The sequence below is a fragment of the Typopeltis vanoorti genome, chromosome 21 (genome assembly GCF_054136105.1).
Source record: "Typopeltis vanoorti isolate ZY-2024b chromosome 21, IOZ_Tvanoo_1.0, whole genome shotgun sequence".
In the NCBI taxonomy this organism is placed as follows: Eukaryota; Metazoa; Arthropoda; class Arachnida; order Uropygi; family Thelyphonidae; genus Typopeltis; species Typopeltis vanoorti.
Genome location: NC_143569.1, coordinates 10905154 through 10932754, shown reverse-complemented (window position 1 = coordinate 10932754; position 27601 = coordinate 10905154). Strand labels below are relative to the sequence as shown.

Below are 27601 nucleotides of genomic sequence, written 5' to 3'. Positions count from 1 at the left end.
ATATAGACTGGGAAGAGGAGACAGCATACCTTAGGCAGCATGTGGTGGATCAAGAGTTTTGGATTTGATCATAGCATCAAGGGATCTGATTATGACTGAAATGTCATTCTTGCCCTCAGTTGATGAGAATAACTATGTAGTCCTGACCTAGAAGCATGTAGAGGTATTAAGACAGAAGAAATTTATGTGGAATTATAAGTCTATGATTATCATAGACTTAGATAGTACTCATTGTACTGCTGCAAGCAGTACAATGAATGAAAGAATGTGAAGAAAAAGAGGTAAAGAGGTCAGTAGAGCATGAGGAATTACTTATGAAAAAAAAAGTTGACAGCAATGGCAGGTTTTATACCTTGAATGAAGAAGATTAAGCAATTTAGAGTCAAATGGATGATAAGAGAAATAAGAGGAATTGCAGATGAAAATGAGATTATGGAACACACAAAGAAAAAGGTGGAGAACATTTGCACGAAGAATATAAAACTGAGGCTACAAAAGTAACTAGCATTGTAAGGAAGAAAAATTAGACTGTTCTATGAAGGATTTTTTTTTTTTTTTTTTGCTATGAGGTGAGTAGGAGGAAAAATGATAGTGGATGGGTTACCTTGCTAGATAAAAATGGGACTTGAGTGACTGATGCAAATGACAGTATCAATCATTCAATTTGAACTATTTAATGATCACTTTATTAGAGTGTTCCATTCTGGTACAGTAGACTTTATTCCTAGAAAGATAAAAATGGTGATGTGTTAGAAGTGAATGAAGAGCGTGTATTCCGAATACTGAGTAGGCTGCATGACAATAAGGCAGGTGGATTACATGGAATTTTACAATATGTTTGAAGGGTATGTGCTATTAATTTGGCTGTTGAATGAAAGTCTTGCAACATGGTTTCTGGAAGGAGGGTAAGATACTGCCACTACATAAAGGTGGTAGAATGGGGGTTCAAACTATAGGCCTCTTTGTATTTCTTCTATTCTCATTGTTAAGCTTTTGAAGAGATCGGTTGTGTATGTGTGTATATATATATATATATATTTTTTTTTTTTTTTATGAAAAAAAAATTGAATGACTAGAACCGAGATTTAATTAAAAAGGTTTTAATATAAACACACTACTAGTTTCGGCCTGTAACAGCCTTCTTCAGGTGACATTATAAAAGAAAAAACAGTAAACATTGAGGGTTAAAAGACTATGAACAACATAGACAGTCTTTATACATAATTAGCATGAAAACGTTGTAGTTGTATTTGAAGCTGTTCTTTCATTTGTTGCATTGTTGGGAGAGTGCGTGCTTGCTGCATCACGTGAACGCCAGTACATGATTACAGCTGAATGACTATCTGGGAGGTTGTAGCTTAAGTTGTTATTTAGATGAACAGGATTGAAGATGATTTCTCTCGATTCCACAATTTTTCTCTCTATTTCGTCACTGCAACGGAAGATGTTTGTAGATTTTTCCCAGCAGACTTTGTGACTTTGGTTATCATCATTAGGATTAGCCGAGAAGAGGATATGACTTGATAATGCACTTGCTCGCTGTCTCTTGTAAGTAATGTCTCTCATCTTCAATCCTGTTCATCTAAATAACAACTTAAGCTACAACCTCCCAGATAGTCATTCAGCTGTAATCATGTACTGGCGTTCACGTGATGCAGCAAGCACGCACTCTCCCAACAATGCAACAAATGAAAGAACAGCTTCAAATACAACTACAACGTTTTCATGCTAATTATGTATAAAGACTGTCTATGTTGTTCATAGTCTTTTAACCCTCAATGTTTACTGTTTTTTCTTTTATAATGTCACCTGAAGAAGGCTGTTACAGGCAGAAACTAGTAGTGTGTTTATATTAAAATCTTTTTAATTAAATCTCGGTTCTAGTCATTCAATTTTTTTCATAAAACTATGTATGTTAACCGAGTCAATGATCATTCTGTCATATATATATATATATATATATATATATATGCATACTTTGAACAGATGAGGGCAATATATTTATGAAAGCTAGCATGGATCTGATAAAGGACAATCTTGTTTTAGTAATCTGGTTATCTTTTATAATAGAGTAACAAGAGCAGTGAATGAGGGTAAAGGATATTGTTATCTTTTTGGAATTTGCTAAGGCATTTGAGAGGGTGCAACATTACAAGGTAATTATTAAGTTGCAACATATGGGTTGGGATATCAGGGTAGTGGACTGGATTGATAACTGGCTTTCTGACAGATATCAGACAGTTGTATATGGGGAACAGTATCACAGAGTGGGAGGGTTACAAGTGGAGTTGCACAAAGTACTGGGACCATTACTGTTAATTCTTTGTCAGTGATATTGTCAATGATATCAGATTGTATTCCCAGGGTCATGAAGATAAACCAAATAGGGATTGAGTCGATGAATAGCAATATAAAGCAGGCACTGTAAAAAGAAAGAAAGCATTGTGGAAGGAATATAAACAAAAAAGTGTTCAGCATGCTATGAGCAATATAAAGCACAAGCAAGAAGTGTAACTAGTATGGTAAGGAAGGCTAAATCAGATTTTGAGAGAAAATTAGCTAAGTAGGCCAAAGTAAATCCAAAAGTTTTTTTTGCTATGCAGCAAGTAAGAGAAAGAATGATATTGGAAAGAAAACTTTACTCACTGCCGATAGCAGGAAAGTTACAGAAGCAGAAGAAATAGTTCAGTTATTAAGTGATCACTTGCAATCATCCAGGTGGTGACTGTGCAGTTACTGATGTGAAAATTGAGGTAGATGAACTGGAAATACTCGCTGAGAAATATAAATGTGAATGCAGCAGTGGGCCTGAAAAGTATGTCAGCTTGTATGCTATGAGAATATGCAAGAATACTGACAAAGTTCCAAGGGAGTTGAGAGAGGGTAAGATAAAATAGCAAATTACAGACCAATTATTATCTCTGGAGTATTGGTAAAAGTATTGGAAAGGTTTATTAAAAGTAAAATTCAGGAATGGGTGGATAGGAATGTGATACTTTATGGGGGCAACACTGCTCTGTAAAATATAGGTCCTGCCTCAGTAATCTATTCACATTTTATAATAAGGCGACAGTGGAATTGGATAAAAGAAATGACTACAATGATACTGCCAGACTTTGCAATGGCATTTGACAGAATACAGCATGGAAAACTATTACACAAGTTGGAGAAAGTGGAGAAGATTTGGTGGCATTGATATGGGGGGGGGGGTAGCTGATAGAAAAACATCAGTGGGTGGTGTATAGTGAAGTGGAATCAAGGCGAAAGATGGTGACCAATGGAATGACCCAGTACTAGGACCTCTACTCTTTAATTAGTACATTAATGATATAGCAGAAGATATGAGGAGGGCTATTGAGTTGCTTGCTGATGATGCAAACCCGCAGAGGGCAATAGTTGATAAAGTGATGAAGATATCCTTCAGAATGATTAAATAAATTGGCAGTATGGGCAAAGCAAATTGCTCTGCTGGTTCACCTATTTCCTAATGATGTGCCTATCTTCAATTTTGCAAAAAGACTATGGTTATTAATTTAATCTTGCAAAATGTAAATATAAGGTAAAATGCACTTTGGGATGAAAAGATTGTATACACAGTATCATATTGACAGTACTACATCACAGGAAATTGATGAGGCTAGAGATCTGAGGGTGTTGGTGGATAAAGACTTGAAATTCAGAGGACATATTGTAAGGGTTCACAAAATAACTCAGAGGATTATTTGGATGTTGAAGAACACATTAACAAGTAAAGACAGGAGGTTATTATCCCTTTTTATAAGCTTATGATTCGGCTGCATGTCGAATACTTTGCATAGATTTTCACCTGTGTTTCTTAAGGTTCAGGAAGTGGTGGAGAGGATTCAGAGAGAGATGAGTAACTAAGCTGGTGACAGGTCTGTGGAATGCTCCTTATGAGAATAGACTGAAGGTGTGTGTGGGTTGCCAAGTTTAGCTAACAGGTGGAGGAGAGGAGATGTAATAGGAACTCATAAGTTATTAAAGGGATTCTATGATATAAGATAGACACAAAAAAGTGCATGAAGGGGGAGAACATGGGATCATACTTGGAAGTTGTCTAAGAATGGGGTAAGTAAGGGTGTGAGAAGTGGGTTCTTTACTTGGAGAGTGGGGAATGAGTGGAGTGAATTGCCAGGGGTAATTGTGAATGCCCAAACAGTGAATAAGTTTAAGGAGATGTATGACAGGTATTGTGGGTCTTTGGACCACAATGAGTCTTTAGACTCCATGGAGATACCCTTCTAAATAATAATAATAATAAATAATAATACAACTCTCAGTACTGTTGTAAAAAAAAATTTCATGAAGTAGTTTTAAAATTTACATCTCCAACTATAGCATACTCTTAACACAATATGCATTACAACAGATTGTTACAAATCTGTTGTAACGTAAAAATTACAAATGCATTTAGTTATACTTTTTCTAACTACTTCAGGTCTCCAATAAGCAGGGAGGGAAGATCTCATACCAGGTTATAAAATTTCAGCTACTACCTAAAGACTTACTCAAACATCCATGCCACAGTGGGATTTGAAACAGCAGCCTGTTTCAAAGTTATTATCAGAGTGGTAATGTACTATCCACTTACCCAATGCCAGCAAATTCCTCTGCTGCTTCACCTATTTTCTAATGATGTGCCTATCTTCAATTTTTCAGAATTTGAGGTTGTCAAAATAGATGACTTTTTATCATACTATTTGCATGGATACCCTGACAAAAATAGCAGCGACCTTGTATAATCAGGTGAAATCCCAGCTGGTATGACACATTCTTTTGTTGTATCATTCACAGTTTACTGAAAGCAACAATAATACAAAAGAATGGATACTCCCACCCAAACACCTACCTACACAAAGATGATGAAACAGATGAAGTAAAATGATATAATTTAATTCAATTTTAAAATGTAAATTACCTCTGGACAGTGACATAAGAAACCACTGGTGGTGCTTGTTTCCAAATTACATGTACCTCCATGTTTACATGTGCTGTAACCACATGCTGTTCCATCACAGTCATTAATGTTTCTTCCTCCTGTTGCATCTAAGGGTAAAAGTTTGTTATTATTTTCTTATTATCAAAAAATGAATAAAAACACACTCGCACACACGATCTACATGCTTCTCTTGAATATTTTAGCTACTGTGAATGCATAAACTACAGTTAAGAATTTAAGGAAAACAAAATTGAAGTTGCATTAATCGAGTCTCTTCACCCCAAAGCTATTGGAATAAGTGAGACACGGTTGGATGAGGAAGACATCCTGACAGGAATAGAGTTGGAAGGGTATGATGTGTTTTGTGAGGATAGAAAGGGTAAAAAGGGAGGAGAAGTGCTATTGATGATAGAGAAAGAGTTATGTCCATAGAAAGTATAGATGCAAGAGGGAAATAGTGTTAGTGGTTTAGAGACAGTATGGTGTGAGATAAAGGTGAATAGAATGAAATACTTACTTGGATATTCTTATAGACCTGGTAATGTGGATGGAGGTGACTATGAAATGTATAATCAAATTAGCCAAGCAAATAAAAAAAGGGTCATCATTATGTGCAATTTTAATTATGGAAATATAGACTGGGATGATGAGATAGCAACTGGAAGTAAAGAAAATGAGTTTCTTGAGTTTTTGAGAGATAACTACCTCAGGCAGTATGTAACAGAGGGCACACGAGGATTTGAGGATCTTTGATTTGATCATCTCATCAGAGGATGTAATTATAAATGAGGTGTCAAATCACCCTCCAGTTGGTGAGAGTGACCATGAAGTGATTACCTGGGTGGTTGTCAGCAGTGTGAGGACTTCTGTGAGAAAAGGGTATATGTGGAACTACAAAGCTGGTGATTATAAGGAGCTCAGGAGACAGATTGCAGGTGTAGCATGGAATGAGGAGTTAACTGGAAAAGAGATCACTGCAGCTTGGAGGAAATTCAAGAACTATCTAGTAGAAGCAATGTATAAATGTATTCCAAGGGTCAGAAGATTAAATAAGTTAGGTGCAAAATCAATAAATGAAGAAATTATGCATGTGATACCGAGAAAAAAGGCATTATGGAGGCAGCAAAAGAGAAGGAGGGTGACTTGGTTGGTAAGGGTTGTAAAAGTGAAGTATGGGCAGTAGTTAGGATAAGAATCCGAGGGAGTTCTTTTGATACATAGTCAGCAAAAAAAAAAAAAAAAGGATGATTATGGAAGGATGACATTAATTGAAGAAAATAGTATAAGGACAACTGCTGCAGAAGATATAGTGGAGATACTTAATGAGTAGTTCATAAAGGTGTCCATTCTTGTGAATGTGATATCATGGAGAGATTGAGAGCAGTTGATGATGGGGATGAGAGAATGACTAAGCGAGCAAGAGACGTATAGGGAATTGAGTAAACTTGATGTTAATAAGGTTGTGGGACTTGATAATATATTACTATGATTCTGAAGGAATGTGCCAGAGAGTTGACACCTGCCTTGACATATTTTTTTAATACGAGTCTTGCACTGGGTCAAGTTCCAAAGAATTGGAAGGAAGGCAAGATTGTGCTACTTCATAAGTGTGGTGATAGATCTTGAGCATGAAATTATAGGCCTATCTGTGTGTCAGGTGTTGTGGTTAAGTTATTGGAGATGCTGATAACTAGGATCCACAAATGGGTTGACAACAATGGTATTTTTTTTTTTTTTTTAAATAACGAAACCTGTGGTGCGTTCATAATTAGAAGAAACACACGTATAAACATTATCATACAAAACTGTGTTAAATAACGTTTTTTTTTTTTTTTTTTTTTTTGTACTACTTTAGCACGTTATGCACGTTTTCATGAGATTCTATTGTAATCATGCGCCCTAACTGTATGTTATTCCTAATTTTTGTTTAAATACTGTACTGATGATGTCCTAAGATACTTATGATGAAATATTTACAATTAAATAATTTTCACTGTGGTTTATACGTGTGTTTCTTCTAACAATGGTATTATCTTTGATGGATAGCATGGATTTGCTAATGGGAGGTCATGTTTTTGTAATTAACTTACTTATTACAATAAGGTGATGGCTTCCTTGGACAGAGGTGAAAGATACACAGTAGTATGCTTAGATTTTGCAAAGGCTTTTGATAGATTACCACATGATAAGTTGATAGTCAAACTAGAGTGGATGAGGCTGGATATTTCATTAGTGCATTGGATCGGAGACTGGATATCTGATAGGTATCAGCAAGTTGTGAATGGAGGAGCAATATCCCAGAAGAGGAAAGTCACTAGTGGTGTGCCTCGGGTCAATTTTAGGACCACTGCTGTTTAACCTGTATGTTAATGATATTGGCGAAGATCTGGAAGGGGATATTCGGTTTGTTTGCAGATGATGCAAAGTTGGGACAAAATATGAAGAGTAGAGAAGATGTTGCGCTGTACAAGAAGACTTGAATAAATTAAGTGAATGGGCATGAGTGTTCAATGTTGAAAAATGTAAGGTTTTAAAATTTGGGAAACAAAGATGGAATGTAGAATTTATGCTTGGTGGGGATATACAGGGTGTTCGGGATAAATTTGACAGTTTCGTAAGGAAAAAGAAAATCTTCTTTGTATCTATTAAATTTAATGAATTGACAAAAAAACATTACAGGCAGAGTTAATTACAATACTATCAACAAGATTTACTCAAAATAACCACCATTAGCATCGATCACAGCTTCAATTCTGCTTCGGAACCTCGAACAAGCTGATGCTACAGTCTCCCTGGGAAGGGCCGCAAAAACTGTTTTAATTTTATCCATTAACTGGGCTTTTGTATTACTGGAAGTGCGATTGGTGTCTTTTTCAACTGCGCCCCATACAAAATAATCCATGGGGTTAAGGTCTGGGGAGTTTGGAGGCCAAACATTTGGACTGGTGAAGTCGTAGAAATTTTCAGACAACCATTCTTGACTTTTCCCAGAGGTGTGGCAAGGGGCCGAATCCTGCTGCCATACATACGGCCTACCATTGGCTACCCTTGTTATCCAGGGCTTGACTACAATTAGCAACTCCACGAACAAAGCCCGAATTCCAATGCCAGGGTTCTTCAACACCTGTTCCTGCAGATTTGCGAGGAATTCTGCTGTACGAACGCAATCAGATCGTCTGCTAGGGATCTTTCTTCTTGCTACATCCTCGTAGTCACCATTGCAAGTCTCTAGTTCATGCCTGATTGTTTTTACTGTATTCAGGGAGCATTGGGCAGCAGTCGTAATATCCTTATTTTGATGGCGGGCACGAATCATCATGATACAAGTTATTCTCTTCCATGATTCAGGTGGGTTCCAGCTATCCATCCTTTCTGACATCTTGTATATGAATGAAGAAGGGTCCAAACTTTTAAATGAAGAGAAGTGTGTGTTAATACATGTAACTTACGGAAAAATATAATTAATTATAAATATGTCAAATTTATCCCGAACACCCTGTATTGTTGGAGGTGGAGGAAAAATGAGAGATCTTGGGGTGATAGTGGATATGGATGTGAAATTTAGGAGATACATTGCCAAAGAATTCTGGGAATGATGCAGAGGACACTGACTTGTAGAAGTAAGAATATTCTTGTTCCATTGTATAAGGCTATGATTAGGCCACACATGGACTACGATGCACAGATTTGGTCACCTGGTTTTCAAAAAATCAGATGTTGGAAAGGGTCCAGAGGTCATCCCTGGAGGGTGTGAGAGGCAGGTTTTTGCATTCAGAGTTGTGAATGATTGAAATTTCTTACCTGAGCGTGTGCTTAAGGCACTATATGATGAGCTGTGTGTGTGACAAAAGGACCTTCTAGATGAGTCTTTGACTCCATGGGGGTCTGGGATAATAATAATAATAAAATAGAGGAGAAAAAATATTTTCTCATTCTGCACAGCAGTATGCAATAGAGGGTGTATATTACAGTATTGAGAACAGTGTAGTGGGAAAAAAAATATGTTTTAATTAGTGTATTTATTCTGAATTTACAGTTGGTCTTGCCCAGATTGTTTCATTGTTGAGTGAGGAGAGTTTGCATTTTGTAGTTTTAAATGTTTGTAGTGTTTTTTATTAGTGTATTTTTTTTTGTGTGTGTGTGTGTTGTACCATGTTAAGAATAATTATTTCAACTTCCATACTTTTCAAACTTCATGTTAAGGTTATCATCTGGAGTACACACACACCTGGTTGGCCAAGTGGTTAGCATATCTGCTCTCCAGCCAAAAGGCTATGGGTTTGAATACCACCGTGGGCATGGATGTTTGTGATTGTCTGTGAAAATGCTAATTATGGTGGCCAGTAGATGGCATAGATGATGTTAGTCACGTAATAATAATAAAATAATAATGGAGGTGTCACATAATAATAATACACACACACACACACACACACACACTGAGACAAATTAATTACAATTCAAAAAGTAAGTCAAAGTAACACTAATTTGATCAACTGTTATTTAACTGGCCTGACCTCTAGTAGGAAAAAAATCCTACATCAAAGCTATACCCTATTTTTACATGGCCAGAGAACAAATTCAAATTATGTTTTATACTCTTGTAGTAGTCTAATCAATAATTTAATAAAAGTGGTTGTTATTCCAAGGCTAATATCCTGAATTACTTCAGGATATGAAGTCATAATTATGATTTATAATAGACAAGAGGTTATGTGGGTAGAATCATGCCATCCATATTCTTGGGATTTTTAGGCCATTGTTATTCTTGAGATTAGGACGGTTGATTAAAATTTCATAGGCCTCCTTAAATTTGCTCTCATACCAAGTTTTGGTGATGTAATGAACTGGTGCCTTTCCATTCAATCCTATGTAGAGTATCAAGGGCATGATCCGAAAGGCGATTTACCGTAGGTATTGAATTTAATGTGTTTATGTTCCTTTTTCCAGATAAGAATTGTACATTCAGTTTCACCTATATGAGGCAGGTTACAGGTGCATTAAATATGGTAAACTCCATATTAAACTCTTCTAAGGATCACCTTCCTCCAGGGGAGGACAGGAATCTTTAGAGGAGTTGAATAAGTTCTTTAATTTTCAGGAGGTTTAAAGGTGACATTGAGGTTGCATTTGTGTAGTATTCTAAATGACGTGTTGTTGTCCTGTGGGTCACCATTTAATAATTACATTCTGCACAGTATCCTACAAAATTTTGTAGCATGCTACAAAATGTAGGCAGTGGGAAGAGCTGGGTTATATCAATACCACTATTGCTGGTTTTAGTAGTAGTGGTAGAGGTGCAGGAACAAGTCAGTGCTTGGCATAGAGATATCAATAATATGCTTGAGGGTGAGAAAGAACGTTTGATATGGACAGGGCTCAACAAATATGTTACCCCACTTGCCTATGGCAAGTAGCTGCAGACAGACTGGACAAAAGAGAATATTTTTATTTAATAATAAAAAGTAACGTTAAACAAAATCTTTAAAAAAAAATGTAACATCACTAATCTCTCTACAGAACTCTTGTTAACTTACTGGGACATTAAAAAAAATTCAAAGGAGGTATAGGGTGAGTAAATTTTTTGCAAAATTCCAGCCCTGGACATGAAGATGGATTTAATATTAGGAAATGTGACTGGTGAGGTTGAGTAGGTGAAAGTCAAGCAATGGTAGGTGCTTCGGGAAAGAGATAGACATATTGAGAGGGAGAAAATGGAAGGTGAAAAATGAGTTGATCTCATGTGAAGGGAGAGATAAGAAGACTTAAAAGATAACTGACATGTGGAAAACAAGATAAGTAAGAGATAGCAATGGAAATGATAGGAAAGAGGGTGAGAGAACCACGGAAAGAGAGGGAATAGCAGGAAGCCAAGAAGAAGGTACAGCAGCAAGGGACAGAGAAATGAGAACACCATTAGAGAACAGCAAAGTGAATATCAGATATACTGTAATTAAAGTAATTCATTCTACATGAGTGATATTAATTCATGTAATTATTATATGAATTACATGAATTAATTCATGTAATTCTACATGAATAATGATGGAAACTGCAATTCAGTTTGCTGAAACGTTATCACCCAGTACATAATTTCAGAACTATATTTTACATAGCATACTATGGGATTTTGTAGCATGCAGTGCTTGTGGCATGTGAGAGACTGAGGGATGCATGTCTGCTTAAAATGTAGAAAATGGGAGGAGCTTGGTGATATAGAAATTAGCATAACAGATTTTGGCAGCATTATGTCAGAAACGAGTGAATGCCAACTGAGAGAGAGAAGAGACAAGTAGCATGACTGAGGGTGAGGAAGATGAACAGTATGTGAATAAGAATATACAATTAGGGAGTGTAGTAGGTTTGAAAGATGATATTGTTAGTGTTGAATGGGAGGGTGAATGTTGAGCTTAAAAAGGTTTCTTGGGGGGGGGGGAGATGCACTGAAGGAAGAAGTAGAAAATATAAGGAAAAAGTTAAGAAGTGAGAAAGAAAAGATTAGGACACCAGAAAGAATAGATGCAAAGTGAATGAGGGTAGGAGAGTGTTATGGGAAAGATAGAAGAAAAATGAATAGGAGAACCAGGGGAGGAGAGAAAATTAGAGGAAGGCAAGAAAGTGTGGGAGACAGGAATGCAGAAATGACAGAATGGCAGGTAAGTGAGATAGCAAGGATATAAAGTGTAAGAGGAGAGATGAAGGTGAGCAAGAAAGGAACAGAGTGTGTGACTATACAATTAAGTGAGATGAAAGAGTAGGTGAGATAACTGTGATGGTGGGTATCAATGATTGAGAGACGGTATGAATTGAGTTGCAACAGATCTGAGGTTTATGCTTGAGGTTGTATGGCAGAAGTGAGAGAGAGGAAAAACAGTCAGTGTATTACCCAGTTATGATAATACAGAGCTGAGGAGAAGAGCGTCAATAATAATCGTATGAAAGCCATAATATGTAGAAGAGCGGCTTGGATTGCTTGGAGGGCATTTGAGGACAGAAAAGAACTGTATGTGAGAGATGGCTTGCATTTGAATGAGGAAGGAAATAGGCATCTGGAGAGAGTGATGTTCACTGAACAAGCGGAAGTGTTGGAATAGGGAAACTATAATTATCAGGGTGGATGGTAGTAGAAGTGGCCTCTTGTGAGAATAGTAACTTAGGAGAAGGAGGAATACAAGATGTAATGTAGAATCCAGTCTAGAGGGAATAATGACAGGTAGAGAAACACTGACACTATATTGATGTTTCTTTATTCTTATTCCAGGAGTATCCAGAGTAAAGGAGATGAACTGGTGGTGCTAATATCTGAGCCTGTCCAAAGATTATTGGGATCAATGAGACTATTGTGCTCATATTTGGTGGCCAGGATTTGAAGGAGATAAAGTAATCTTGGAAGAGTGTAGAGGCAGACAACAAAAATGGTATTGGGATGGAACAATGTTAGTTATTAGGATGGACTGAGGGAATATGGACTGCAAAGTTTGATGGAGAGAAGGAGAGGTGATATGACTGAGGTATTTGTAATGAGAAATAGTTAGAGGGTTGACACTGGGAAGTTCTTTCCTGTGGTAGAACAAGGGGAAGAACCAAGTGAAAGGGAAGTCATGAGCAAGAGGGTGAGGAGTGTTTCTTTGCATGGAGGTAGTTCAACCATGATAGAGTTGTCTAGAATGGGATTTTCACAGAGTCTTGCCGCTCCATGGATATCCTGAATAATAATAATAATAATAACTACTTATTTAATTAAATTAAATGTTAGCATACCATTAAGAAATTATTAACAAAAGAGTCAGTATATTCAATGCAAGAGATTTTGCTCAACCAGCAACATATCTTTCATACTGAAATTTAAATTCATCCAAACCCCTTGTATTCATGACACCATTTACTCACCCATCACTTTTCACCTAAATATTCAACTCATTACTCTCTCTCTTGTTCATTCACCAGAAACTATTATACAGTTTTCTTTGATAGTCACTTGTTGTTGTTCCTCTTTCAATCTCCACTCTATTCTCCCCTCTATTAAGATCATGTAAGCTATCATTACCAACTCAAATGTCACTTCTCACTTCTTTTCTGCCTATCCTATCCACTAAATTCTGTAATTTCAATTTCTTGGTATCAACAGTCCAGAGACCCAATTCTACCTTAGTTACTGGACCTTCCAGAGTTTCTCACCACAATGTAAAGGAAGAGACCAATTTTGCACCAATTGGCCCACGATCAAGACTTTGTACAGTGATTCAGCTGTCTTATTTTTATTTGTTGTTCTCATTATCATAGTAGTAATGTGCAGTGTAGATTTCATTAATTCCTTTAATGTCAGGTCTCTATCAATTATTACTCATACCTCATGGATTTCCTATTCCATCTAGTGCACAATTCTAGAAAATAGAATGAAGATTCTAGGGCTTAAGCTTTTATGCTTATTAACATTAAAATGACAATCCTATTCATTTGTCAAAAATAAAAGCATGTTGAAACAGTAAAAATGACTGAATATGTCCTGTCAATACACATGAAATCAATATCATCTTTCAGTGTATATCCTCAAATATAGGAGAAAAATTAAAGAAGTTAAAAGTAAGAGAGAGATTAAAAAAAGGATGAAAAAGCACAGCAAGCAGCAAATGTTGGTAATAAAAAAAGAATTATTACCATCAGGCCTCCATAGAGTCAAGAGACTCATTACTCATTCATTGTTATATACACATCATCAAACTGTGCCATGAACTCATCAATACTCTCAGTATCCGAAGAGTTCATCGAAAAGGCAATTAATCGAATGAACAATTCATAGAACAACAATTTGTCAAAAATGCAATTCATATAAAAAAAAACAATTCACCGAAAATTTTAACTTTTCAAAAATGATCCATTTAGAACAAATACTGAGCCATTCAGAGTGAGAAAGCAATGCTACTTTAATAAGGAATAATTATAGAATAATATGGTTTCTTATTGTCTTTCTCATCCGATAACTGTTTCATGTCTGTTCATGGGAATGATTTGCCTATTTCCGGGAGGAAAAGCCCAGCCTACCCAGGCTTCATTATTATTATTATTGTTACTAGTAGTAATATGTGACTTCAATACAGCAATTATTATGGAAAGCATTTTATTCATCCCATACTAATTCAAATAGAATTATTACGGGATGAATAAAAGTTTCAAATAGCGAATCTGATTCAGATTCGCTATTTGAAACTTTTACAAGAAAATGTCAAACCGTTCCAGTTTTCAGTTCAGCTATATTTGGGGCAACAAAGAAATAACGTGTCCAAATTATGTATTACAATAACTCTCTGACTTAATGGAATTAGTAGTTGTCGGTACAAGAAGCTGTCTGCACGGTTCAGTTTTTGTTCTAAATGGATCACTTTTATCATCACATTTTCGAAAAAAAGTTTTGAAATAATATTAGTAATTCTGCTTTGGCTGGATCAATTTAATGAAATTTTTCATTAATTGTTTTTTTTCGATGAATTGTTCATTAGATGAATTGCCTTTCAATTAACTATTTTTTCGATGAATTTTCATGGAACCAACACTCTCAGGCAAAGAATTCCGTTCACCAGCCACACTCCATGCAAAAAATCTATTTTCCAATCCCTTGCAGATGTCTTCCTTATATAGTTTTTATGGCTGACTTCTTGACCTATCCCTGCTTCTACCATTCAATAATAATAAAAAAAATTCTTTCACATTAACTCAGTAACAAATCCTCAAACAACTTATGTCTCCATCACATCCATCCTCCTCCTACTGATGCTCTGCAAATTGCATTTCTTCATATTCTAAATTCCAGAGATCAGAAATGATCAGTTTTCCCTGAACCCTTTATGATAAGACTTCATCCCCTTGAAAACTAGGTAACCAAACTATGGGGCATGATTAACACATTACAAGAGAATTATAATCTTCTTGCTGGTATATGTCAATATTCTGAACATTGAACGTCATTAATGTTAAACATTTGCAATAGGTGGAACAAAAAACAAGGGATGATTTTACATTGAGTCTGGTCTTCTCTAATTACCCAGGACACACATTGGTTACCAGTTTCACAGCAGACCATGAACCAGCAAACAACTTCACAGCAAGTGTGTGCTTCCCAATGTTATTCTTGTTTTCAAATATTTCATTATGTATGTTACCTCTGAGAATCTCTATTTTAGTTTATTATTTCTACCCAATAAATTATTACCCAATAAATTATTTCTGCATGATCTGTTTTTTTATGTATAAGAATACCAGCAATACATGGGTAGTGTGACCTCAGTCCACAGAAGCCTTCACAATGATACCCAATTTCATAGTGAGTCTATGCTCTTAAAAGTGAATAAATTTGAAAAATTACAGATAAAACAAATCATTTATCATAACAGATTAATTTTTCTTATAAGATGCAATGATAATGGCTTTTAAAGTTGCACCAAAAGTTAACGACTAAATTTTCTTTAAGAATTTTCAATTGGACAGAAGTTGCCTTACTAAAGAAGAAGAACATAAACCACAGAGCAGCTTTCTGAAACTGAAAGCCAACCTTACACTTTTCATTCAGAATTATCTTCTTCCATTACTGTTAAGATTGACTTACCTATGAAAAATGTGTTCAGGGTATGGTATGATAGTCAATGTGGTCTGTGAGTATTCGACTTCCCATAATGAGTCTCCAGATTCCATGGAGGCTTTGAAGTAATAATAATACAAATCAGACACATCCACAATTGACAAAAAAAGGACGAATTAAAAACTATGAAACCTGATTATAGAAAAAAACCAGTTCCAATAACCGATTACTCCATAATAAAACAGTCATCAACATTATTTATCAAGGTGCATGTTAGTGGGAATAGGTGCTTGGGAGAAGAGGGAATACATAGGGTAATGCTGAATCCAGTGGAATCTGGAGGAGATAATGATAGGTATAGAAACAGTGACAATGTCTTGATTCTTTATACTAATACCAGAAGTATCAGGAATAAAAGAGATGAATTGGCAGCAATGATAGCTTCAGCTGGCCAAAGATTATTGGGATCTATGAGATGTGGTTGACAGATGATATACTGACAGGAATAGAAGTAACAAGATGCACCATTTTTTGACAGGATAGGAAGGGAAAACACAATGGTTGAATATTGCTTATGATAAGTGATGACTTATGTCCTCTCAGAGAGAAGGATTTGGAGAATAATGGCACTAACTGTTTTGAAAGTATATAGTGTGAGGTAGAGGTGGGCAGGACAGAATATTTAGTAGGATATTGCTACAAGTCAATGAGCCTATAGGGTGAAGAGTAGGAGATGTTTAGGCAGTTGAGCTTGGCAAGTGCAAAGAGGATTGTTTTGGGAGATTTTAACTACAAATAAATTAAGAAGAGGAAACTTCATATAGTAATAAGGGATGGAATTTCTGGAATTCATTTTAGAAATTATGGTCTTTACAACTGTGTTATAAATAACTCTTTTAATTTCCCGACATTTTGATCTTCATATTAAGATCATCATCTGGAGCATATACAAATATACAGGACAAGCTGAGTTACATTTACATACAGTAAGCAAGATAAACAATGATTTGATCAAAGGTTATTCTACTGGCCTCTAGCAGAAAAAAAAAAAAATTATTATTTAGAAACTACATCAAGTTAAATTCTATTTATGATAACATGAATAAACATTCTTTCTTACAGATAGTTTTCTTTCAGTAACAATGATGTCCTATTTTTAGCATTACAATTGTTATTTTTGATTTAGGATCCTGGATTATCTACAGTCCTGTTTATAGTTACTCTTAGAGAGGAAGGTTTCGTGGGCTGAATATGTGCTTTCCATATGTTTGGGATTTTTAGACCATCATTATTGTTCAGATTGGGGTGGTTGATAATGATCTCACAGGCTTCCTTAAATTTGTGTTCATACCATGTTTTGGTGTGATGTAGACAGCTAGTGCTTTTCTAGTCGATTCTATGTAAGGTGTTCAAGGCATGATCAGAAAGGCCAGCTCCACCATAATTATTATATTTAGTGTCGTTTATGTTCTTTTTGTCTGATAGGAATTGTGCATCCTGTTTCCCCCCTATATATGGTATGTTACAGGTGCAATAAATATGGTATACTCCAGGGTGGACCAGCAGAGGGAGTGGGTCTTTGGATGAGTTGAGTAGGTTTTTTAATTTTGCAGGAGGTTTAAAGGTAACATTGAGGTTGTATTTTTGTAGTACAGTCATACCCCGACTTACGCGAATCCGGAGTTACGCGGTTTCATATATGTATGTATTCCCATCCTGCTTCACCACTAGTCGTATCTTTCCGGCACCGGCCGCATTCGCCAGTGTCACACATGCTGTGAGCAAGCACTGACGTGTTTTGCATGGTCTCCATTCATACACTATTTTTATAGTCTACAAATCTTGCAATTGTTTAATGTTGTGTTCTTGATAAAAATTTTATCACAAAAAATAATAAAGTCATTCAAAAGAAGCAAGTCCAATTCTTCTACAGCTAGCAAGAAAAGAAAAACATTAACTTTGGAAACAAAACTCAACATCCTTAAGGATTTTGAGGTGGAATGAAAATTTGTGAGCTAGCAAAGAAGTTTGATCTACAGGAATCCACAGTAAGAACAATCATAAAAGAAAGGTTTACAGATTTTGGAGGACATAGATTCTAACGAGGAAGAAATTGTAGCCACAAGGTAAGGAATAAAAAAATCATTCGCTTGCTATGAAGAAATTTTGCATGACAAGAAAAAGACATTATGCCATCAGACGAATCTATTAGATTTTATGAAACCATTGACATAGAAATAACTTTCTTTTTTTATGTACGAAAAACTACAATTATGATTATATTTCTTAAAAAAAATAGGTGTTTTTGTAAACCTTTGGTCCCAATTAACTAATATTTTGTATGTTTGTATGCAAAATTATACCTGAGTTATTCGAATTAAACTTACACGCTTTTTGTTGGTCCCACCTATCAAGTAACTTCGGGGTATGACTGGATTCTGTTTATTTTATCTGATGTCCCTTTAATGTAAAGAATGGTTATAGTTTTATTGTAGTCTGGTTTGTCTTTGTATTTTATTGAGGACTTGTAGAGAATTTTGTTAAAAAAAAAAAAAATTCATCAAAGGTTATTCTACTGGCATGATGTCAGTAGAATAACCTTTGATGAAATCATTGTTTCTCTAGCTTACTGTATGTAATGTAACTCAGCTTGTCCTGTATATTTGTATATGCTCTAGATATAATATAATCAGGAAAAAATATAATTATTATATTTAATGTGTCGTTTATGTTCTTTTTGTCTGAAAGGAATTGTGCATCCTGTTTCCTCTATATATATGGTATGTTACAGGTGCAATAAATACGGTATACTCCAGGGTGGGCCAGCAGAGGGAGTCGGTCTTTGGATGAGTTGAGTAGGTTTTTTAATTTTGCAGGAGGTTTAAAGGTAGCTTTGAGGTTGTATTTTTGTAGTATTCTGTTTATTTTATCTGATGTCCCTTTAATGTAAAGAATGGTTATAGTTTTATTGTAGTCTGGTTTGTGTTTGTATTTTATTGAGGTCTGGTAGAGAATTTTGTTAAAAAAAAAAAAATTTTTTTCCACTAGAGGTCATGCCAGTAGAATAATCTTTGATGAAATCATTGTTTCTCTAGCTTACTGTATGTAATGTAACTCAGCTTGTCCTGTATATCTGCATATGCTCCAGATGATGATCTTAATATGAAGGTCGAAACGTCAGGAAATTAAAAGATTTATTTATAACACGGTTGTAAAGTCCATAATTTCTGAAATGAATGCTGATCACCATGCAACACTAAAGGAAAGAATTTCTGGAATTCTTTTGGGAAAAATGTCTTAGGCAACATGTAGGAGAAGGAACAGAAGGTTCAAAAGTTTTCGATTTAGTCATAGCATCAGAAGAGCTGATTATAACTGAGATGGCATCTCTGCCCCCAGTTGGAGAAAGTAACTATATGGTTTTGACATGGAAGATGAATAGACATGCAGGAGTATCAAAGAGAAAAAAAAAAGGAATGTATGCTGAATTATAAGGCAGATAAGAGTCTTAGATATCAACTTCAGGCAATTCCATGGATGGAGGAATTGGAAGGCAAGATATTATCAGTGCATGGGAACTTGTGAAGGAATATTTATTAGCAGCAATTGCAAGTTGTATATTGCGAGTAACGAAGAGAACACAATTTGGTATAAAGTGGATGACAAATAATACCAAATGGGAACTGCAAAACTGTAAAAAAAGAAATGAGAGAGGAGGAAGAAGAGCAGATGCATGAAGGCCAAGAAAAAGACTAGAATGATAAGGAAGGCAAAACCGGAATATGAGAAGAGATTGGCCTTGGGATTCAAAGAAACTCCTAAGGAATTTTTTTTGGTTTGTGGCCAGGAGGAGGAGGAATGATCATGAAAGAATGAGATTGCTGGATAAAAATGGGAACAGAGTGAGTGATACCAAGGACATAGTGGAGTTGTCCAATGAATGCTTTAGTGGGATATTTCATCCTGGAGAAGTAGGTTTTAATACTAGAAGGGTAAGACAAGTTCGAGGTTCAGAATGCAAGATGAGGGAGTGTTCCAAATACCAAGTACTCTGGATGTCAGTAATGTTGTGGGACTGGATGGTATTACACCACGGGTTTTGAGAGAATGTGCTAAAGAACTGACAGCTCTGTTGATCTTGCATTCTGAACCTTGAACTTGTCTTACCTTTCTAGTATTAAAACCTACTTCTCCAGGATGAAATATCCCACTAAAGTATTCACTGGACAACTTAATGGCACTATCTTAACCATAGGAGAGGTACCCAAGGAGTGGAAGGAGGGTAAGATAGTGCCATTACATAAGGGTGGTAGAAGACTGGACGTGTCGAACTATAGATGAGTTTGCATTTAATCAGTAGTTGTTAAGATCCTGGAGAAATTAGTGAGGGATCATTTACAATGTTGGGAAGATGAGGGTAATATTATCTGTGAGAGTCAGCATGGATTTATTAAGGGGCACTCTTGTTTTAGTAATATGATTGCCTTTTATAATAAAATGACAAGAGCAATGGTTGAGGGAAAGGAATATTCTGCCATTTTACAAAGCTATTTGACAGGGTACCACATAAGCTGATATTTAAGTTGCAGCAAATGGGTTTAGATGTCTGGTTAGTGAACTGGATTCAGGATTTTATGTGTGGGGGGGATAGTATCAAGGAAGCAGAAGGTTAGAAGTGGGATCCTGCAGGGCTCAGTACTGGGACCTGTATTTTTTAACCTTTATATCAATGACATTGTCAACATGTCAATGGAGTGACATATGGTCAATGTCATGCACTATTATTAATGCATTATTAATAATAGTGCAAATGTGGTAGCCATGCAAGAGGATTTGAATAAACTGGACAGATGGGCAAATGAAAGGGGTTTTTCGTTTAATTCAGCTAAATGTAAAGTCTCAAGGTTTGGGATACATCAATGAGATGCTGCACACTCCGTTTGAAGAAATGTACTGGAGAAAGTAAGGGATCTGGGGATAATGATTGATTGAAACTTGAAATTCAGAGAACATATTGCAAAGATGGGGTGATCCAGATGATTGCTGCAATACTGAGAAGGATGCTGACCTGCAGAGATAGAGTTGTAATTCCATTGCATAAAGCTCTGATCAGACAACGCTCGGACTATTGTTCTCAAATTTGGTTCCTATGATTTGAAGGGAATAAATTACTGTGGAAAGAGTGAAGAGAAGGATAACAAGATGGTATTTTGACTGTACAATGTTTGTTATGAAGATAGGCTGAGGGAATGTGGAGTGCAGAGTTTGGTAGATAGGAGGAGTGATATGTATATAGGAAAGATATTTCCTATATGCATACACTTCAATAGAATGTAAAGATGGTGAATGCATTTAAGCATGTATTATAATAACTGTAGTAGTAATTAACAACTCACCTATAATGAGTTGTCTGACTTCATGACCATCTTAAAGATGATAATCAAAATGGATAGACCTAAGAAAACTTGATGAAGTTACCTGAGAAATCCAATTCATATACTCTTCCATTTACTTCAAATAGTTGAATGCATCCATTAAAAGTTGATGGCTCATCTCCAACAGCATCTTTAACTAGTGCAGCAAGATCAGATGCACCTCCTGTTTCAATAAAAGAAAAATATCTTTTTAATTATGTAAATCCCAACCAAGGATGGTTGTAAGCATATAGTATATTCAGTACTATGGGTGCATTCAGAGTTAGATAACCTAATTATCTTATTATTCAGAATTTATATGGAGTCGCAAGACTCGTCGTGGGAAGCCCATCATAGGCTACACAATTACGTAAATCACAACCAAGGATGGTTGTAAGCATATAGTATATTCAGTACTATGGGTGCATTCAGAGTTAGATAACCTAATTATCTTATTATTCAGAATTTATATGGAGTCACAAGACTCATCGTGGGAAGCCCATCATAGGCTACACAAAGCATGTTACAAGAGGGGGGTACCCCAAACTAACCAGAATTATTTAAATTTTTTTTATTTTTTATTAAAGTTTATAATACCATATTCTAGTCTTCTTCAAAGTTTTTTGTAAAACTTTGAAGAAGTGCATTGACTCTCCATGTGAGTCAATGCACTTGGCCCAATGTTTTTTCCACTGATGGAAATAGACTTTTCAACATGAATATCGTTTATGGCTCCAGTGACTTTTCTTTCATTTCATCCACATCAATGAATCGCTGCCCTTTCACAGTTTTCTTTATCCATGGGAATGAAAACAAAAGTCACTTGTTTTTTGTCAAAAACTGTTGGACAGACAGGGCTGTGTGGGCTGCAGCAACCAATCTCTGCTATTCCACATTTCTGGCTGTTTTTGTCACACACTATCACACAGTCTTCTCAAAATGTTGAGATAAAAATGTTGGTTCACTGTATGTCCAGCAGGAACAAATTCTTTGTGTACAATTCTGTTCACATAAAAAAAAAAAAAAAAAAACAGATAATCAACACTGTCTTGATGTTTGATCAAACTTGACATGCCTTCTTGGGTCTCAGTGAATTTGCATGTTTCCATTGTCTTGATACCTGTTTTCTTTCTTGATCATAGTTGTAGCACCAAGACTCATCCCCACTCACAACTTTTAAAAGAAAGTTCTGATCATTAAGAATTTGCTACCCCTCAAATCGCAGCAAACATTCACATGATTTTTTTTTATCCTCTGTGAGCAAACGAGGCATAAATTTAGTAGACATTTCATTTGTAAATCTTCTATTAAAATTTACTGGAACAAACTCCATGACAAATTTGTCTCTTCAGAAACTTGCTCAATGGTCTTTTGACGATCTTCACTGATTGCCTAGCAAACCTTTTCGATGTTTTCATCATTTCTGCTTGTTGAAGGTCAGCCAGATCATGATTGGTCTTCACCTGACATGCCCTCATTTCTGAAATGGGAAACTACTGGTAGACCTGCATTTACCTAAAGGGTCCTCCTTAGAGGCTTGGGTGAAGCATAGCAATAGCTTCAGCTGCAGTTTTATTTAAAAGAAAGCAATATTTCATGCACATTCTGTGGTTAGCCATCATAAAATCGCCAAACATGCTTGTAAGCACTAACAAAAAAAAAAAAAAAGAAAAGAAAAAAGGCAGCCAGAACAACAAACCAGTTCACACAGGATGACACCACTTGAAAGACTGAAACCGCTATTGCATGCTCATGATGTCTAACGGCATCATAAGTAACTAGAAAATGTATGCACACCAACTTCAGATTCCGGTTATTTTTGGGTACTCCCCCTGTATATCACTCCTTAAAGTCATTTATCATTCATGTCACCACCACACTATCAGAAAATGGCTGATAATGCACCACCCTCCACAGAAAAAAAACCACTCTCACTCCTTGCCATCTATCTTCCTTATCATTTCCATCATTGCAACTTCAAGGAATGCTCCCCCCCCCCCCCCCCGTCCTCACTTCTTACCCTTGTTCTACCATATGACAGATCTTCACAGTGTCAACCCTGTAACTACCTTTCAATAGTTTAAATGTCTTGACCAGGTGCATAGCTAGAGCTTTTGCTGCCTGGGGCGGTTCCTGAGTTTGCCGTCCCTCTTAATACACCAAAAATAATACAAAAAGTCAATATGACGTATAAGAAAAATTAAAACACTTTGTTTATTTTAGTTGTTAAAAACTAATTATTACTAAGTTAACATTAGTGGTTAGCTATCCGCTCTCCAACCAAAAGGCTGTGAGTTCGAATCCCGCCGTGGGCATGGATGTTTGTGATTGTCTGTGGAAATACTAGTGGTCGTGGTGGTGGTTGGCAGTAGATGATGTTGGCGTAGTTAGTGGATTGAGTGGTGGAGACAGAGTTGTACAGCAGGTGCCCTCCCTTGATGAGTCTTTGGACTCCCTGGAGGTGTCAAATAATAATAATAAAAGAATCATCGAAAAATAAAATTGTGTCATGTGAAAAGTGCCGTCCCCAAAAAAGTGTCACCTGGAGCGGACCGCCCCCTCCTAGATACGCCACCGGTCGTGACTATATCACATCTTCAATCCAATTCTGCAGTCCATGTGTTCGAAGTCTAACCTCATAATTAACATTCTACTCATACAGTCCTGATATCATTTTTATTATTCACATCTGCACCTTCTCCAAGTTTAAGTTATCTGCTGCATATTTCAGTGAACAGATTTAAGCACAAGTAATACATATGTGGTGTGATCAGGGGTTGCACAATGGAATCAATAACACATTTCTATCTCTATTGGTTATCCCTTCTCAGTATTGTAGCAATCCTGTGGATTACTTTCATCACCTCTATAATAGGTCACCTAAGATTCAAATTTCTATCAAACACCACCCCCAAGATACCCTCTGCCTGTGTTACTTCCTCTAGTATAGTTACCCAACAGGGTATGCAGACTCTCATCAATGGATAGCAAATTCCACGACCATATATACATGCACAGATTTGGTGCCCTGGTTTTCATGGTGATGAGAATATTATTATCATCACCCCCCCCCCCCCCGCCCCAGGATGTCCCTTTACCACACATCTTACCTTAAACACATTCAAATTCTCTGCAGACACCACACACTCACGCAATGCATTCCAAACATTCAAAATTCTCCATGCAAAAAAACCAGCATCTCACTCCCTTGCTCACATCCTCCTTATACAGATTCCAGGGATAACCTCTTGTTCTCCAATCTCCCACCATTTTATGAAAAACCTCTTAATTCCTTAGCAACCCCTTACCAACTTGTATGTATCTATTATATCACCCTCCCTCTCAACATTTCTTCATATTCAACATTCCAATGATAAGAAACTTGCTTAGTAATTCTTCTCAGGACCTGTTCCAACATATCTCCCACCATTTGAAAACCAAGTGATCAAATCTGTGCACAGAAGTTCATGTGTGTCCTAATCAAAACATTATACAATGGAAGCAGAATCTCTTTACTTCTATAAGTCAGTGTCTTCCACATCTTTCCCGGAACTCGTTGTGTTGTCCTCACAATTTTGGCAGTATGTCCTCTAGATTTTAGATTCTTATTCACTATCACTCCAAGATCTCATATTTCTTCCACCTCCAACAATATATTCCAGCAAGCATAAATTCTACATCTCATCTTTGTTTCTCAAATTTTAAAACCTTACATTTTACAACATTGAACTGTCATCCCCACTTGAATGCCCACTCACTTGATCTATTCAAATCTTCTTGTAATGCCAGAATATCAAGTTTGCTTAATTTCCTATATACCACTAGCTGACTTACAGTCAGTCTCCCCTCCTTATCATCCACTACTCTCAATCTCTATACATTGCCACATTCAGAAGAATGAAATACCTTCATGAACTGCTCATTAAATATGTCAAATATATTCTCCACAGCAGTTGTTCTTATACCATTTTCTCCAATCAATGTCAACCTTCAATAATTATTATTTCATCTTGCTGGCTACATATTGGAAGAACTCAGAATTTTTTTTCGGCTTCATTAGCTAACTGCTACTCATACTGCACTTTTGCTGTCCTTACCTACTGAGTCACTCTCCTTGCCGGTTCTTTGTAATCCTTGTGGAATTGATTATTACCATTCATCTTATGTTGCCTCCATAATACCTTTTTATTCTGTATCACATGCTTAATCTCTTCCTTCATCCATAAATTAAAGTTGCCAAGAAATTATATTCTTTGGCTTCATCCTTCATTCAAGTGTAAGCAAACAAAGTTTGCACGTGAAGTAACTTCACTTCTGGACTAGTTGTATATAGAGGCTAATGACTTCACATCAATTGTCTCAATATCCCATAATCCAATGCACATATCCTTATGGACATGTATAATGATATGCATTATGGGAAGGGTGACTACCCAGACCAGTTTTCACCTTTATTGAAGTGTCATCAGTGGAAGCCAGATCGAGAAGTGATATCAATGTTGAAGTAATGCACAAGTCATATTTCCATATAGAAGTAGTCAAAAGGTATCATACCTTATTACTAAAATACTCTTGGTTAGAGATAGATGTTGAAAGTGCATTGCATTATGGGATACTAATCAACTGATGTGAAGTCATTAGCCTCTATATATAAGTAGCAAACCGTGAAGTTACTTCACATGCAAACTTTGTTTGCTTACTCTTGGATAAAGGATGAAACCAAGAATATAATTTCTTGGCATCTTTAATTTATAGTTTAACCTAATGGAAAAAACTTTTAACATTATTATTATTATTACATGACACCTCCAGGGAGTCCTAAGACTCATTGAGGGAGAGCACCTACTCTACATCTCATCATCTACACCAGCGCCATCTACTGCCTACCACCACCACTAGTATTTTCACAGACAATCGCAAACATCCATGGCCATGGTGGGATTCGAACCCACAGCTTTTTGGCTGAAGATATCATCTATCTCTAATCCAAAGAATTTTAATAATAAGGTGTAACACCTTTTGACTACTTCTATATGGAAATATGACTTCTGCATTACTTCAACCTTAGTATCATTACTAGGTCTAGCTCCCACTGATGAGACCTCAATACACTTTTTTGGTATTTGGAAAAATTCATCAAGATCAGTGGATTAAAAGTTTTTGAAAAGTGAAAACTTGGAGGCATTCCTTTTGGATTAACTCCTAAGAGAGAACCCCCCCCCCCTTTATTGTATTTGGAATTCCCCTTTGACACCCAATATTACCAGTTCACGAACTTATGTACAAGAACTTTGAAACCTTAGAAGACTGGAAAATAGGGACACTTTCATTTTCTTCTAAAGCCATAGTACTCAAAACCATAATCTTTACTGATCAGTTATACATAATAAATATTACAGACATCACAGAAGCTGAAGAAAAGCAATAATATAGTAAGCCTGTGCAATTTTTTTGGTCCAGCTGATACCAAGAAGTTAAAAAGGAATTTCTTCAACTATCAAAGAAACATGAAGAATTTGGGCTTCCAGTCTTAAAATTCTGCTATTTAAGCAATGCTTCAAAAATCCATAAAATATTGCAGACCAATCACACATGTGCAGACCTTCTCCTGTACTAACTGGGTTTTCATTTCCCCCCTGCTTGGACTAAATGATTATAAAGGTCCAAAAGCTAAGATTGTTCCTGAATACTACAACACTCTGTGCTTAACTCTAAGACTGCTACAACACTGTTGCATTGACATTCTTTCCATTAAAAAAATAAAATTTGGTATAAAGAAATCTTTAATCTCTTTTGCCAAAAACTTCCACAGTTGGGTACTGACAACAATACTTTGTTTCATAACTTATTGAAGTTCCAAGTATTCCCTAACAGGAGGGATCTTGCTTGGAGAACTGCATATGGCTGCCTTCCAGTCAATGCCATCAATGGAGGTACTTTAACATCGGAGATCCTATCTGTGACATATGCTACTGATTGGAAACAGTAGAACATGCAGTCTACAGCTGCTCTCTTATTATGTAATGTGTTGGGCTTCCCATTACTTACAACAGAACAGGTTATTTTTTTGCAGTACCCACCACTTGTCAGCAATGGGAAGAGAATTTTGATTTTTATAATTAATGAATTAAAATAACATTTATGGAAGGTAAGAAAGAAACATGGATTTGAAAACCAGCAATATGACATCCAAATGATTTATTATATTGTACTGTGGAAATTTTATTGTTCAGTCAGACGATTTTTGAATTTAGAAAGAAGCATTCTAGGAGATATCAAATTTTTGACTAGATGATGCAGACAATCCACATTATGCAATATTCACCAGGGGATAAAATTCTGTCTATTCTTGCTATGAGCATTTTTTTTACCTCTTAATTCAATGTGGTCTTATAGTCAATTGCAGGGATAACTGGAGAGCAATCCCAGGCAGAGAAGACCAAAGACCAACTCAAGGCGGTTAACTCAAATAAGGCTAACTACGTGGGTATCAGTCATCTTCGTACTTTAGTTTCAGTTGGTCTTTTTGTTGTTCATCTGAGTGAGATTGGTGAAAATGGAAAACTGATAGCCTTTGGCTATATGATGATATAAAAGAGCTAAGGCCTTTTCTCGATCTCTGATACTATCTATCTGTCTTTTTTTTCTCCTAAT

General features: G+C 36.2%; 1 protein-coding gene across 1 annotated transcript in view; it reads right to left on the bottom strand.

The window, feature by feature from the left end:
• Positions 1–27601, bottom strand: part of LOC150094618 (protein eyes shut homolog) — a 190900-nt gene that overhangs the window by 80710 nt on the left and 82589 nt on the right. The window contains exons 4-5 of the mRNA XM_090411607.1: positions 21012–21131; positions 4940–5067 (exon numbers count right to left, since the gene is read on the bottom strand). Coding sequence (XP_090267733.1) covers positions 4940–5067; positions 21012–21131 — 248 coding nt within the window. The remainder of the gene's footprint in view (positions 1–4939; positions 5068–21011; positions 21132–27601) is intronic.